The sequence below is a fragment of the Antennarius striatus genome, chromosome 8 (assembly GCF_040054535.1).
Source record: "Antennarius striatus isolate MH-2024 chromosome 8, ASM4005453v1, whole genome shotgun sequence".
NCBI classification, from domain to species: Eukaryota; Metazoa; Chordata; class Actinopteri; order Lophiiformes; family Antennariidae; genus Antennarius; species Antennarius striatus.
Window position 1 is genome coordinate 16,482,598 of NC_090783.1, and position 14,362 is coordinate 16,496,959.

At 43.4% G+C, this 14,362-nt stretch overlaps 1 protein-coding gene across 1 annotated transcript in view; it reads left to right on the plus strand.

Moving 5' to 3' along the window:
* Positions 1–14,362, plus strand: part of xylt1 (xylosyltransferase I) — a 62,610-nt gene that overhangs the window by 35,054 nt on the left and 13,194 nt on the right. The window contains exons 3-8 of the mRNA XM_068322585.1: positions 3,206–3,378; positions 3,511–3,713; positions 7,974–8,054; positions 9,115–9,331; positions 9,699–9,875; positions 12,503–12,768. Of these exons, the coding sequence (XP_068178686.1) occupies positions 3,206–3,378; positions 3,511–3,713; positions 7,974–8,054; positions 9,115–9,331; positions 9,699–9,875; positions 12,503–12,768 (1,117 nt within the window). The remainder of the gene's footprint in view (positions 1–3,205; positions 3,379–3,510; positions 3,714–7,973; positions 8,055–9,114; positions 9,332–9,698; positions 9,876–12,502; positions 12,769–14,362) is intronic.

Consider the following 14,362-nt stretch of genomic DNA (forward strand, 5'->3'; position numbering starts at 1 on the left):
GATTATTCTTGCAGACTTACAGTAAGAAAATCAAAGAGAAACATCCTTGATGATGTGAACAGCTTGTCAATGCCTGCCTTCCTATAGTGTGACCTTTCAATTTTTCATGTTATTTTCCACCCACTCATTCTGAAAAAAAAAAAAAAAGTTTGTTTCCAGTGAAACAGAAAAGTCATATCTGCAAAGTTGTGCGCAAAGAGTCCGACCAGCCAAGCTTTAGTTATTTCCTGCACTGGTAATTGAAAGTCTTCTCAAAGGCGACATGACTAATTTTGCTCGTGTGTAATTTGTGGAGAAAATTGAGACGCTGTTTTGTACATTCTCCAAATCAGTTGCCAACGTTCTTTTGTCTCTTCGGGGCCGTAGGACATGGATTCTCTTCTCTCTCCCTTAATAATGATGCTAACAAACAAACGTTGGTCTTTCCTCTCAGTCATGTCTTGTCTGTGGACATCTGTGGTCTGGTTGTCTCCGCTATCGGTGAGCGATGCACATCGGGCCGCTATGTGTTTCATTGGCGTGGAATGAAGGCAGTGTGGACAGTCAGGGAGGAGGAGAAGCTGGGATAGTCAGATGTTCTCAGAGCCAATGTGGCCGAGCGTCTGGTGCATTCCCCTTCTCAAGAGCATAAGTGTTGTTTTGTCTGTACCTAAGCTCACATCATCTGAAGCAGCAACTCGCCGTGCCGCTCATCCTGACAGTTTGATCAAAGCAGACAAAGAAATTGAAAAGGGCTTTCCCCTGGTGGCTGATCTGTAACAACACGACAGCTAAATTAAATCACTTTCTTCTCTTGCTCCATCTGCCTGCTGCCTGCCAATGTGTTGACACTGCCTTTCGCTGTTTCCCTCCAAACTCCAGGACTAACCTTGTTAGCGGAAAATTGTCCAATTTGATTTGATCTCTATTGTGTCCTTGAGCCCTCGGGTAGTTCAGTGATTGTCTTACCTATAGTATTTGCATCATTGAGCACGGGAGCAACATGTTCCATCTCTATGCAAACTTTGCTGGCGTTGCCACGACTGAGCAGCTTCACTGCCGGCTGACCTTGTACCCGTGTAGCTCTGACATGAAGACCTTGCACTAAAGAGGGTTTGTGTGTAAATCATGCTTAAAGCTGCTAGAATCAATGTTTCTAGTATCAGTTTATCAAATTACTGTGTGAATGCAGTGTCGAACAAAGTGCAATCAATGAGCTTCAAATCTTTTTTTATTTTTAGACCCTAAGTGACCAAATTGAGTTGTCGCAGCTGTTCATTCTGTTGACTCTTTATTTCTATACTGGTATAAATCAAACCCACAAGTGTTATTTATTTGCCTGTGAATGTGACTTTGTGGATGGTTTCCAGTTGCAGACTCCATCCCCGAGTCGTTTGAAATGCATTCTGGTACAAGCCCTTGTGTGTGTAGCTCCGTTCATCTTCTTACCTCTCATACGTTACATGAAATGACGACAAAGGACGGAAGAGAGTTTGGCGCTTGCAGGTGATGGAGAGGCAGTTTAAAAGATCGATGATGATGATAAATATGATGAAGAGCGATGAGTTCAAGAGTAGCACTTCTGATTTTTTAAAGATCTTTTCGGGAATAGGCCTCCAAACACAAATACACGTGAAGTTCTCCCTCACATGTTTTACAAATCCGAGAATATTTCTTAAATTCTCTGACTCTCACAGTGAAGCTCATTAGTTCAGCTAGCTAGCATAGCACACACTCTCCAAGTGCTTTGTGATGCCACTGGCCAATTATCCTTGTGCAAAGCAAGCCAGTGAACCTTCTTAGCTGGTCACCAATTACTGCTCAATCTGATATGGCCCACAGGAGATTTCCCCCCTGAGCTGTCTCAACACACACACACACACACACACACACACACACACACACACACACACACACACACACACACACACACACACACACACACACACACACACACACACACACACACAAATGCAAAGAAGTGAGAAATAAGTCTGAGTGAGTGACGTGACGGGGGGCCACAGCCAACTGGGGCCAATTGAAGCCAAGGGAGCGTGTCATTAACCTCAAAATTGTGGTCAGAGTTTAAACGAAGCCGTGTTGTTGGACACCTGCCATTAAATTTGAACGAGATTAGTTGAACGGGTGGGACCGGGATTTCTTTGCTTGCCCCGTCGACTAATAATGATGAAACATTTCAGATGCTTGCCCTAAAATTATGAGTAATTACAAGACCTTAAGGTCAGACAGAGAGGGGAGTTGGGGGGAGGGGGGTTGAGAAAAAGTTGCCTCAGGGGAACAAATCAGCCCCCTTCAAAGGATTCCTTCAGCTTCCTCTACTTGTCTGGCACAAACCGACTCTTGGGAATTGTCATTAATCCCCTTATGGGACACTGTGTGAACAAACATGTCAAGTAAGCTGCTGTGCACATGTGCTGTCCTAAAAACGAAGATATAAAAACACACAGTGTCTGGGATAACGTCAAGGAACTCGATGATTAGACCAGCTTTTTACATTGTTTGTTTGGGTTGAGTCAAGGTGGTAGGAAACTGCACAAAGATGCTCTGTGTGCTCACAGGCAGATTCCTGGAGATCGTTAGAGTTTAACGTGATCGTGTTGGCAGACCAAGTCGTTTGTAGAGAGGACTGATTACAACGCTACCCAGAAAGCCCCAAAGGAGCTGCCATGGGTTTCCTGTCACAACAGTCAAGTCAACTTTCATTTACATTCTGCCAAATCACATCAAAAATTATCTCATGATATTTCCCAAATGAATGATAGTTATAAAACGTGTTCAATCTGATATGTCGAATTATTCCTTCCCTCCTTAGAATATCTGAAGAATTCAAATGAAACAGTCCAAAACTAACACTCTTCAGATATTAGATACACTTCGGATGCAAAATGTTTCTTGACATTAGTTAACGATTATGAACGTGCTAATCACGCCGCTCCCACTGCTGTTTCCTGTGCTGCCTAGCAACCGATCATTGTTTAATGAAAGAATCACAGTTAGTCATGTAAATTCATGTGTGGTGTCCCCAGTACATAGTGACTAACAGGCCTAATAATGCAAGCAGAAAAGATTTGATTTGCTAATTAAACAAGAAAATAACTGCTGATTAAGAACTTACTGTACAATACTGTGGCTTTTAATTGGAGTTAATACAAGGTTTCTACCCAATTGTATTTCTAAATGGGTACCCTCACTTTGCACCACACAGGGAAAGCCAACTCTAACGTCCAGTGGGATGAGGACTCCTTGGAGAGTGTGACATCTAAACCAGTCAGAATAGCTTTTGTCCTGGTGATCCACGGCAGAGCTTCTCGACAGTTTCAGCGCCTTTTCAAAGCGATCTACCACACCTCCCACTACTACTACATACATGTCGATCAGGTGAGCCAAAAAACTTCATGCACCTTTAATTCAAAAATACGTTTCTTGAGTCCCCTCTCATTGGTGTTTTCCGATGGAAACACGGTTGGTCTCCTGGTAACTGACATTAATCAATGTGTGATCTTCTTCCAGCGCTCTAACTACTTACACAGGCAGGCCAAAGCCTTGGCGGAGCAGTATCCCAACGTGAGGGTGACGCCGTGGCGCATGGCCACCATCTGGGGCGGGGCCAGCCTGCTGACCATGTATCTTCACAGCATGGCTGACCTGCTGGCCATGAGGGACTGGAACTGGGATTTTTTCATCAACCTCAGCGCGGCGGATTACCCAATCAGGTAGCACTGATGGATGTTACAGTCAGAGAAGTGGAGTAGAGATAGCATGTGGCATCTGAGGCGAGAGCAGACTGGTAATGATTTATCCTTTAAGGAAATGAAGTGAGGTGTAGGGGCAAGCATCGAATAGAAGTGACAAAGGCATTCACCGGGCCACAAACAGTAGCAGATGGGTTTCAGCCAATAGAGACGAAATTCAATACGAGCCGGTCTGCACTGCTGTGGTTAACCGTGAGCTTTAAATTAAGAGTCGCTCCAAGCCAAATAAATCAATGCAGAAGTGGAACCTCTTCTTTTCTCAAAGGTATTCCTTGACGTTTACTCTTCCTTGCCCGTATGCATTGAAGGGGTTACACGGGGAACTGATTACAATTTAATTGCCCTGGGTCAATACCCATTGACTCTCCGAGCCAGTTGTGTATGGCTCGGTCCAAAAGTCTTCGCTGGAAAAATCCGTTTAAGAAAAGCTACGAAAGGTAATTAAACCTACAAAGTCGACATAAACTGGACAGGAAGTCATGCAAAAAGACTACCGGTGGAGACGTTTCCCAACTTCCACTTTTTTATGTCAGGTTATATGGTCCTTCTGGGAGTTAAGGGTCTGCTGGGTTTTTGATGTAGCTCAACAGCGGCCAATTAAAAACCTCCTGTTAAGGAGAGAGTTATCTCTTCTGCACAGCCAGATGTCCACCCGATGAATTTAGACAAGCTGTAATGGCCACTGGGTAACAGGAAACTGGATCTAAAGTCTCCACAGCTGGAGCCAAGATGGAGGGGCAAGTGTTGATTTCCCTCACAGATGGATTCTGTTTAGTTGGTTTTTTTTACTATATCGATAAACTCCGCTGACTGGCCGCATGTGTGTGTGTGTGTGTGTGTGTGTGTGTGTGTGTGCGTGTGTAACAGCAGTGCTTCTGTGTTCATGTCATCCCGTCACAATGTGTCTGTAGACGCATCATTTAATGTTCTTGCGACGGCGCACACGAGACACTATTTTCCTGCCATCTTCCCCCTCCTCATTTGCATGAGGGCGATGCTGTTGAGAAAAGGGCTGACTGGGGAGGTTTTAAGCTCCATCTGTTGAGAAATGAAACGATTGATGGTGAGAAAGAGAGAGCTGACCAAAATAAATGACAGGAAGAGGCACAAGAGTGAGAATAAGCACTTATGTGTAGGGGAACAGCGGGTGGTGGTGGGGGTGCATGTTTTCGATCCATACAATATGGAAATATGGAAATTGCAATCTTGTATCTTTGCTTAGGGAAGGCTTTTGTAGCCAGAGCTTGGCTATGACCAATCTGTGCTGCATTATATCGAGCTGAACTGAAAATGCGTTGGGTTTTTTTAAGTGTCATCTCTGGGTCCCTGGGTTCAAGCGTGTGTAAGGAGGGAGAACCGGCGATATTCAAGTGTCCTCAAGCAAGAAACTTAAACCCCTTCAGCTGTTTTGTTGCTGACGGTTGTTCAGATTGTTTTTGGTGGAAATGGGCAGACAGAAATTGACTACCTCAGATATAAAAAATCAGCATTATATTATCAATATGGAGCCACTGTAGCGCCGAGCAGACAAAGATGTCAAGATAAGCAAATGCTCAGCTTTTGCCAGATTGCAAATACAACTGTGTATTAAGCCAGAGGTTTGTTTCATCAGAACACCCCCCCCCCCCTCCCTGTTTTTTCATCTGTTATTGTCCAAAATCAGCAGTGTGAAATTCTTTGATGGTTAATCCATCCCAATGGTTCTTGATGGTTGGGCAGTTGGATTGGAAGACCAATTGAAGTTGGCTTCATCCTCTGAGGTCATTAGGAGGCTCCACCCCTTCAGGAAGAAGAACTATTTTTTCACTTCAATCCGATCATCTGAAGCTGTAAACATTCATACCGATCTCCCTACGTGTGCTTCGCCTGTCAGTGTGTTTGAAGCAAGATTTTCCAAATGGTTAGTAGTAACCATACTGTACAGCTGCGGGGGGGGGGGGACTCGCCCGCCCTACACTGCCCCCAACCACTGCTGTTATCAGTGGGACTGGACACAAGCATTATTTCCCCTCTAATTCCCTGATAATGTCTGTCCTACCGCATGGATGGCTCTCAAAGGCAAACCCAGACCCCCACACACAGCAGAGAGGCTGTTTGTCCTGTGTGTGTGTGTGTGTGTGTGTGTGTGTGTGTGTGTGTGTGTGTGTGTGTGTGTGTGTGTGTGTGTGTGTGTGTGTGTGTGTGTGTGTGTGTGTGTGTGTGTGTCTGAGGGTGAGTTACACATCTGCTATAACCCTCTTTCCCAGGTTTTTTTTTTTCACACACTCTCCATGCTATCACCACTTCTTCTCTTTAAAAGCCCTTTTTAAGGGACTTTACGGGGGCTTTTAAGAAGCCTTCGTCGCAGAGAGATGATGACCATCTGCAGGCATTTTGTTATTTTTTGTAATCACATGCACTTTGTGATTTCCATCAGGAATGTGTCGCATCTCAGATTTGAGCGCTGCTCCGTAAGAGACGAGGTGTCGTTCTGTCAGGTGAAAAAACACTTTATATCCATTAGAGGAAACGCCGCTTGTTTCAAAATGTAACGTTAAGTTAAAACACACACACGCACACACACACTGGAATGATGAATGTATGATCCGTATGATCCAACTCTCATCTGTTGGTGGCTGTTAAAGTTTGAGTTCATAACCTGTCGCCCACTGGAAGTCAGCTGTTCCCCCTCAGGAATGACATATTTTAGGTCCTTGTTATAAAAAGACACATTATTAATTTAACAGCAAGACCGTGGAAGTGAAACCGTGGCATAATGATGACGTTTAATTGGCTCGTAAAATGAAAAGGTGAACAGGTGGGGTAGAACCTCACAGCAGTGTGTGTGTTTGTGTATGTGTGTGTGTGTGTGTGTGTGTGTGTGTGTGTGTGTGTGTGTGTGTGTGTGTGTGTGTGTGTGTTACTGTAGTGTCTGTGTAGACACCACTGTGAGACAGAGAAGCCACAGGGCTGACAGTAAGCAAACTAGACCCAGGGGACTGAGTGACCACTCAGGTGGCAAATCTAGAGCCTGACATAAATTCCCATGGTTCGGTGAGTGTGTGTGTGTGTGTGTGTGTGTGTGTGCGTGTGTGCGTGTGTGCGTGTGTGCGTGTGTCTGCGTGCCTGAGCATTTACATGTCTTTGCACATGCAAATTGTATTTTCGATGTGCGTCTTCACTTATAGTCATCTCAGTGTGAGAAGAGTGCATGTGGCCGTACGGCACATCATCATCAGTTAGGCTTTATGGCCAGGACTTCCTAAGATAAGCCCCCCAGGCTGTGAAATTGCTCCTCCAAGAGAAAATGACATTAATATGTGCTTGTTCCTCCCCCCGCCGATCCTCAAGCTTTTTAGTTGGGCCTCATTGCTCTTTTCAAAAGCCAAGCCAAGTCGTCATGAAAGACTCCACCACAGTTGAAATGTTGGAGCCGTTGACGGGGGCATCGCCCCGCAGAGCAAAGCTTTTAGCCCGTCTGGCCTTCATACGAGGAAGCAGACTACTCTACAATGTTAGAGCAGCGTGAAGTCATTCATCAAAACCATGGATCGCACAATCTTTTGTCATCTTAAATAGTTGGAGGGGCTCAAAGGAACCGAGGGAATGACATTGAGGTCTTTAATCACTTGACTTAAACCTTCCGTTAAAGCCTCTATGTTAAAGATCAATCTACGCTCGTGTGACCGCATGTGACATGTGTGACATCATATGTAGTTAAGAGCCAGTTTTGGTCCAGTGTGCTCTTTGCATTAAAGTGTTTCACTTGTTACTGGTAGCCAATCTTTGAAAAAATCCAAAAATACATTTATTCTAGAGTTAAAGTGGACGTTTGTGTAATAGATTTTACGCTAGCTAAAACTGGAAAAATCACTTCGAGCAGATTGATTTTATGAATTTGAACAAGATCTGTAAATTTTCACATTGAAATACTTTGTTAGTTTTAAAAATAGTCAAAGAAAGTCCGGATTCCGGCAGCAGCGAAGCAAGCATGTTGTAAAAACACATAACCAAAAATCTGACATGAGAAATAAATGTGATAAAGAATCTCGGGGACTTTATAATGTCTACAGCTTATGATATGGTTTTTTTTTTTCTATGTAATATTTAACAAGAGATAACTGATCAATTAGGGGCATATGATTGGAACCTACATTTTAATGGTGGTGTATGTATTGTACCTCTCGCCAGGTGTCACCGTATGTTTTCCAGTTTAAAGTTGGTCTTTTTCCTCCACTTTAGAACAAATGACCAGCTGGTGGCCTTCCTGTCCAAATACAGACACATGAACTTCATCAAGTCCCACGGGCGGGACAACGCCAGGTGAGACGCCGATGTTTGAAGCTTCATTTTAATCTCCTCTTTTTTTCTCTGTTCATTCTGTCTCTCTCTCTCTCTCTCACACACACACACACACACACAGAGTGCATTGCACGGCCTGGTCACAGATTCATGATACAATTACCTCCCATCTGTGGCTTCATTAATTAACCTTCTTGGTGAGGTGAATTTGGAAGGTTGATGCCAGAAAGCTTTTTTTTTTTTTTCCACCGCTGTCACTCTGCCTGCTTTTAGTTTCTGCTCCGTCACAGCCCGGCGGCAAACCAGTCATCAACTGTGGGCAAAAATATTCCCAAAACACATGAAAAAAGAGGGAGTCTCAGCAGGCGTGGACGAGTCAGCGTGACTCAGGCGTAGCTTTTATGCATTTGCAGTCAGCTCATTTTATTCGGACCGGTTTGATGAGAGTGCAGCTGTTCCTTTCAACAATAAATATCTCAATAAGCTCTCGCAGCACCGTGAGCACAACCGAACCGAAAGGCTGGAGGTATTGTCTGTGTATGTTTATGCATGATTCATGTGACCCTGAGCCGTAGAGTCAATAGTCTTTAGCGGAGGGAAGCATCCGACCCGTTTGACCGGGGTTTGACTCCCTCTGTGACATTCACTGGAGTAACACCATCCATCATGCATGCAGGGTGTCACTCGTATTGTTGCTGACAAAGGCGAGTTGTGACAAGTGCCAACGGCACATTTATGTCGAAGGGCATTTACAACGCAAAAGGAAAGGCGTGTTTGTGTATAAAAACATTACAACACTGATCAAAAGTCAACTCAGAAGTCTGAATGTTAAAATAATTTATCTATAATCTCTTTATTTGTATTTTACATCCAGATATTCCACAAGATTTCATCAAATGTGTTCAGCAGTTGATGCGTTCACTGACCTTTAAGTCTTCTGTTTAAAGAGAGAATAAAGAGAAAGCATCAAATCTGCTGTTAATTCATGTCCTTCATAAATCAAACTGGATTTTATTTTATTTGTTCAATGGTTTGTTGGATTTTATTCACGATGCAGTGTTGTTCTGCGTTGGTCCCTCAGGTTCATCCGTAAGCAGGGTCTGGATCGTCTCTTCTACGAGTGCGACACCCACATGTGGCGTCTGGGTGACCGGAAGATCCCAGAAGGCATTTCGGTGGACGGCGGGTCCGACTGGTTCCTTCTCAACCGCGTCTTCGTCGAATACGTCATCAACTCCAAGGACGACTTGGTCACCAACATGAAGCGCTTCTACGCCTACACTCTTTTGCCAGCCGAGGTAACACACACACACACACACACATGTCTAAGTGTCTCTTAGCCTTTGACCGGCCTGTGAGTGCTGCTTCGTACTTTACGGCATCGCCTATAGAGACAGATTCGACCGTTCTCGTGTCGTGGCTGTAGAGACGAGGTGTAAAGGCTGACTTTCCAGCCGTAGACGACCTTCAGATGAGGATTTAATGATCTCTGTGAGGAAATTGCTTTTTTATCATGAGCTACTGTGAATCTCCATTCTATGCTGCTATTCTATTTCCTCTCTAAGAATTGACTGTTGCTGAAAAAAAAAATGCATACCATTTTCTAATTTAGCCTGTCAATTCCCCCCTGATCTGTATCTCATTTCACTTTCTGTTTGTCAATAGTCCTTCTTCCACACGGTGCTGGAAAACAGTGCCCACTGTGAGAGCATGGTGGATAACAACCTGCGCATAACCAACTGGAACCGTAAACTGGGCTGTAAGTGCCAGTACAAGCACATCGTCGATTGGTGTGGATGCTCCCCTAATGACTTCAAGCCTGTGGACTTCCACCGCTTCCAGGTAGGAATAGCAACAGCACTAATGCACAGAAAATCCATTAATCGCTGCAGCCGTGGCGAGGTTAGCAGAGCAGAGCCATACTTATCAAAATTATAAAATCATACCTGAAAATTTGCATGAAGAGGTCGAATTTGTAATTTATCATTTGCAACAGGCTTCTGTGGGACTAAGGAATGCTGTGAAGTCAGCATGGTTGAAAAAATGTCTCAATAACCTGAAGACTTCATAATTAAAGTTAAATAAATTAAAAGTAAAAATCAAAGAGCAGCAAGAGCTGCACATACTGGAAACTCACGTTACAAGTCCGCTGATATAACGTCATGATTAGGAGCTCTGAAGTCAACAAATATGAATAAGTAATGCAGCATAATGTAATATTAATGCAGAAATATGATATAGTCCTCCCTTAACCTTGAGCTATCTCACACAGGTCTTCTTCAAAAGGGAGGCTGAATCTCAAGGGACTTCCTGGTTAAATAAAGTTACATGTACAATAAATTACAGTGTAATTCGGCATGGGATATAAAAAAATGTGATCATGTTGTAAAATTATTTTGGCTGTTAGTAATGAGATGATGTGATTATTACATGCTGCAAAAAACGAGCACATGTTCATATGTGCCATCCATTACATTACATTCATCTACATTAAATTACATTAATTTTCATTTATACTCTATACGCACAAGAGTACAGTGTCAAAATGATTAAGAAATATATAGCGAGATATATTTAAGTCAAATTTGATCAATAGGTTTGTTTCTTATTCTACAAATTTCTCTTTCAGCGGTTTAAATAGATTTGGTCGTCAGCCACGATCCTTATAAAAGACTTCACCTTCAATAAGAGGCCGTCAGAGACATCACATAATGAATGAACACATCGCTCTCGGTTGCTCTTGGCACCACGGACACACTTGTTTGGCAACATTCATTTCCTGTTTCCAGTCGGTTCCCACAGCTATCACAATCAACACGTGCAAAATGATGTCTGCACCCTAAACTGGAGGGAAAATTAAGCAATTAGATCATCTTTGCATTGAAATTCATAAATCAAAGTCATTAAAGAGAAATTCTGTGCCGCAATTTGACTTTGAACACGCTTCTGAAACAGCCAGTCGAAACATTCCTCCTCAATTAAATATCAGCTCACGTCAGAACTCCAGCGCCGTGACTCCGTCTTCTCTCCTGCCCGTCACGTCCCAGTCGAAACCGCCACGCTGACCTCACTTCTCCCGTTCCGTCTGTCTCGCCTGAGTCTGCGCTCAGCGCCAGCGTGTTACCACAGGTCCTTGGCGCTGCCGCTGGATCTGGTTGGCACTCTGCTGCCATGAGAACAAAGCAGGCTCTCCTGAAGCTGATATATAGAGTATACATAGGGGTATCATTTGATTTGCAAACACGAGTAACTCGAGATGTCAGGTTTATACACAGCGGTGAACTGACCAGGGAACGGACTAACAGGCCTTTTATGTCTTATGCATCTTCGTTTAACGATGTCTCTCGGATTGAAGTGCGTTTGGGACGTCTGTTGGAAAAGAAAGTGGCGACAGGTTATTATGTTCAGGCGATAAAAATAATATCCTTTAATTCCACTTGATATTTGCTGCCAATCAGGGAAGGCCTACGTATCGTCTGCTGTCACGGCACAATCAGGCTGTCTTTAGTGTGTTTTTTTTATTTAGTAAGTAACACAGAGGTGTTCTGTGGCGAGGTCAATAGATAAATAGTTTTGCGTCTGGGACTGTGAAGTTGTCTTTGTGTGGAAGCCAAGCTGTAGAGGTGGCAAACTTCATGATGCACCTTCAACCACAGGCACAGCATTACATCATGGATGGAGAAGGTGAGAAAGACACGGGTGGAAACGAACACAAAGCGGCGCTGAGAAAAACAGATGATGGAGGGAACGATGAATGAAAAAGAGGTAGCACCTAATGAGCTATCATTTATGTCTCCAAAGAGGTACAAGGCATCTTCGTGGGCGATTAAATGTTGAACTGTAATAACTGGAGGATGAGCAGTGGACCTGAAATCCTGTCATCAGCTGGGCTGTGATGTCTTTAAGTGTGTCGTCTCTCATTGTCCCGTCATTATCCAGTAATTTACACAAATCTGCCCATATTACTCGAGAGTCTGAAAAAGAAAGCTAGAAAAGCTCTGCTCTCCCTGTTTCTTCATGCCTCTGCTTAGCATAGAAGACCAGACCCTGCGTCCAAACTGGTGGAGCTGTTGTTGCATTGTGGGTAACGTAGCTATGGACAAGGAGGAAGGGATCCTCGGTCCATTGTGACCCAACTACGTTACGTCAACGCAATCTTGTAATCACCTTTAAGTCAAAATCAAGTTATCTTTCAAAAACTTGTGGTTGTCATGACAACAAGGTTGGAGATAGCTGCATGTATTGCAAAAAGCGCGATGTCCGATGTATGTAATGCGTGTGATACTGAATCCACTGAAGCATACAGACAGAATCTGCTTCTGTCTGTCTATCTGCTGCCTTGCTCCACACACCACTTCAACACGCACCTAAAACATCACGTTCGTTACCCTGACATCATGACACATCGATTTTTTTCTTTATTGGCTCCATTTTATTCTTTATCTCACCCCCTTGGTCTCCCTTTGCAGCAAACGGTGAGGCCAACCTTTTTTGCCAGGAAGTTTGAAGCCAGCGTGAACCAGGAGATCGTGAACCAGCTGGATAGCTACCTGTTTGGACCGTTTCCCCATGGAACACCGAGCCTAAACTCATACTGGGAGAACGTGTACGACGAGCCAGATGGCGTTTCCATTCTGTCAGACACGCAGCTCACGTACTACCACTCCTTCTCGCGGCTGGGCCTGGCCAGAGCTGCTGCCTCGCTGCAGGGAAACCCAAAGGATCTCAGCTGCAGGTTCGTCATCTATGCAAATACTTTGTCTCTATTTTCCATCTTCATCATTCCAGAATGATGACACGGACATCCAAACGGATTCTCCAGCTTTACTTTTTAAAGCCAATTACGAAGGAGTTGAAAAGAAACCATCACATATTTTAAAAAAAACAACAAAAAAACAACTTCTATGCTTCTGTCAATGCGTCATCTCCAGCATCGCATGTCATGGAAATAGGATTACAATGAATGGTCCCAATCAGCAGCTGGGAACTCTGGGTAATGCAATTAATTTTGCAAGAGGGTATGACAATCTGTCAATTTAACCCTGAGATAATCAGGCTGTGAGAGTCGTAGCATCGAAAGCTGTCCCTTTAGGCCAGTGTTATTAGTGGAATTATGAGTTCCAACTCATATATGTATGTATGTGGTGAAAAAATGAAAAGGGAAAACCACATTATGCTTTTATCCTTAATGGACAAATGGAACATATGAGTTTCATGCGCTTCAGCGACAGATAATGTCGATGTTTTGCAGCAGCGTTTAACAGGGAACCCTGAGCTCTACATTGATGCCTATATTTTATTTCCTGATATAGGTAGATGGAGCGCTATTAAAACACGATGACAAAGGAACAGATTTAAAATGACAGATAGCCCCATGCATTGCTTTAAAAGGAAAGAAACGCAATGGGAAGATGATGCAAAAATGACGAGCACATCATTAGACACGACCTGTCACCTCACGATGAAAACACATTGAGCACAGCGAGAGCAGGAAGCAGCCTGTTTCAGCTTGATATGAAATTATAGTTATTAATCAATAATAAACCAGAAAAACATGTAGATCCATTTTAGTCTTCTTCTTGTCAATTCATTTCGATACTCTCCCCTAAACCCCAAGACTTGTACGATCACCTGCCTCTGCCCAAAGAATAACGTCAGTCACACAAACCCTGATCTAACAATACGCCTCAGCTCCTCTTCCGCCAACGCCCACGTTTAGTCTGTCAGCATTACATAAACTAGCAGCTCAGAAAACCAGAAGCATGCCAAAATAAAACAGCTAGTGGTTAAAAAGACAATTTTATGGAATCTTCCATTATCAATTCATTCATATGATGAAAAAGCCATGCCATTCATTGGCAGCAACGTACCAGGATACTTTCAGTCATTCTTAATTGCATTTTATTTAGAATGGAGCAAACTCTACACAGATGAGAAAACATACTAATTATAAAGGAAATATTTAGGCCCTGCATGCCCAGGTTTCTAACATCAACTTTCTGAATTTATGTAAAGAAAATATAAAACTATAGAAAAAAAAAATCATGTAAAACAAATAATAATGGAGCTGCAGTGAATGAGTCTACTAACACTCGCTGTGACTTAAGAAGCACTCAACATGTACAACTTATGTTGTGTTAAATGTGCCATTATACAATACCACAGTCTACATTTTCCAAGGCTTAATAGGGTGTCAGAATCTCACATGCGGTGTCAACGCTGCACTGGTCTGGTCTGGTCTATGATGTGTTCTGTCGTAAATGAATCCCTGCAGCATTACAGCCTGGAAACCATGAATAATGTACTTTCTCTGCCTGGCTTGGTAGAAT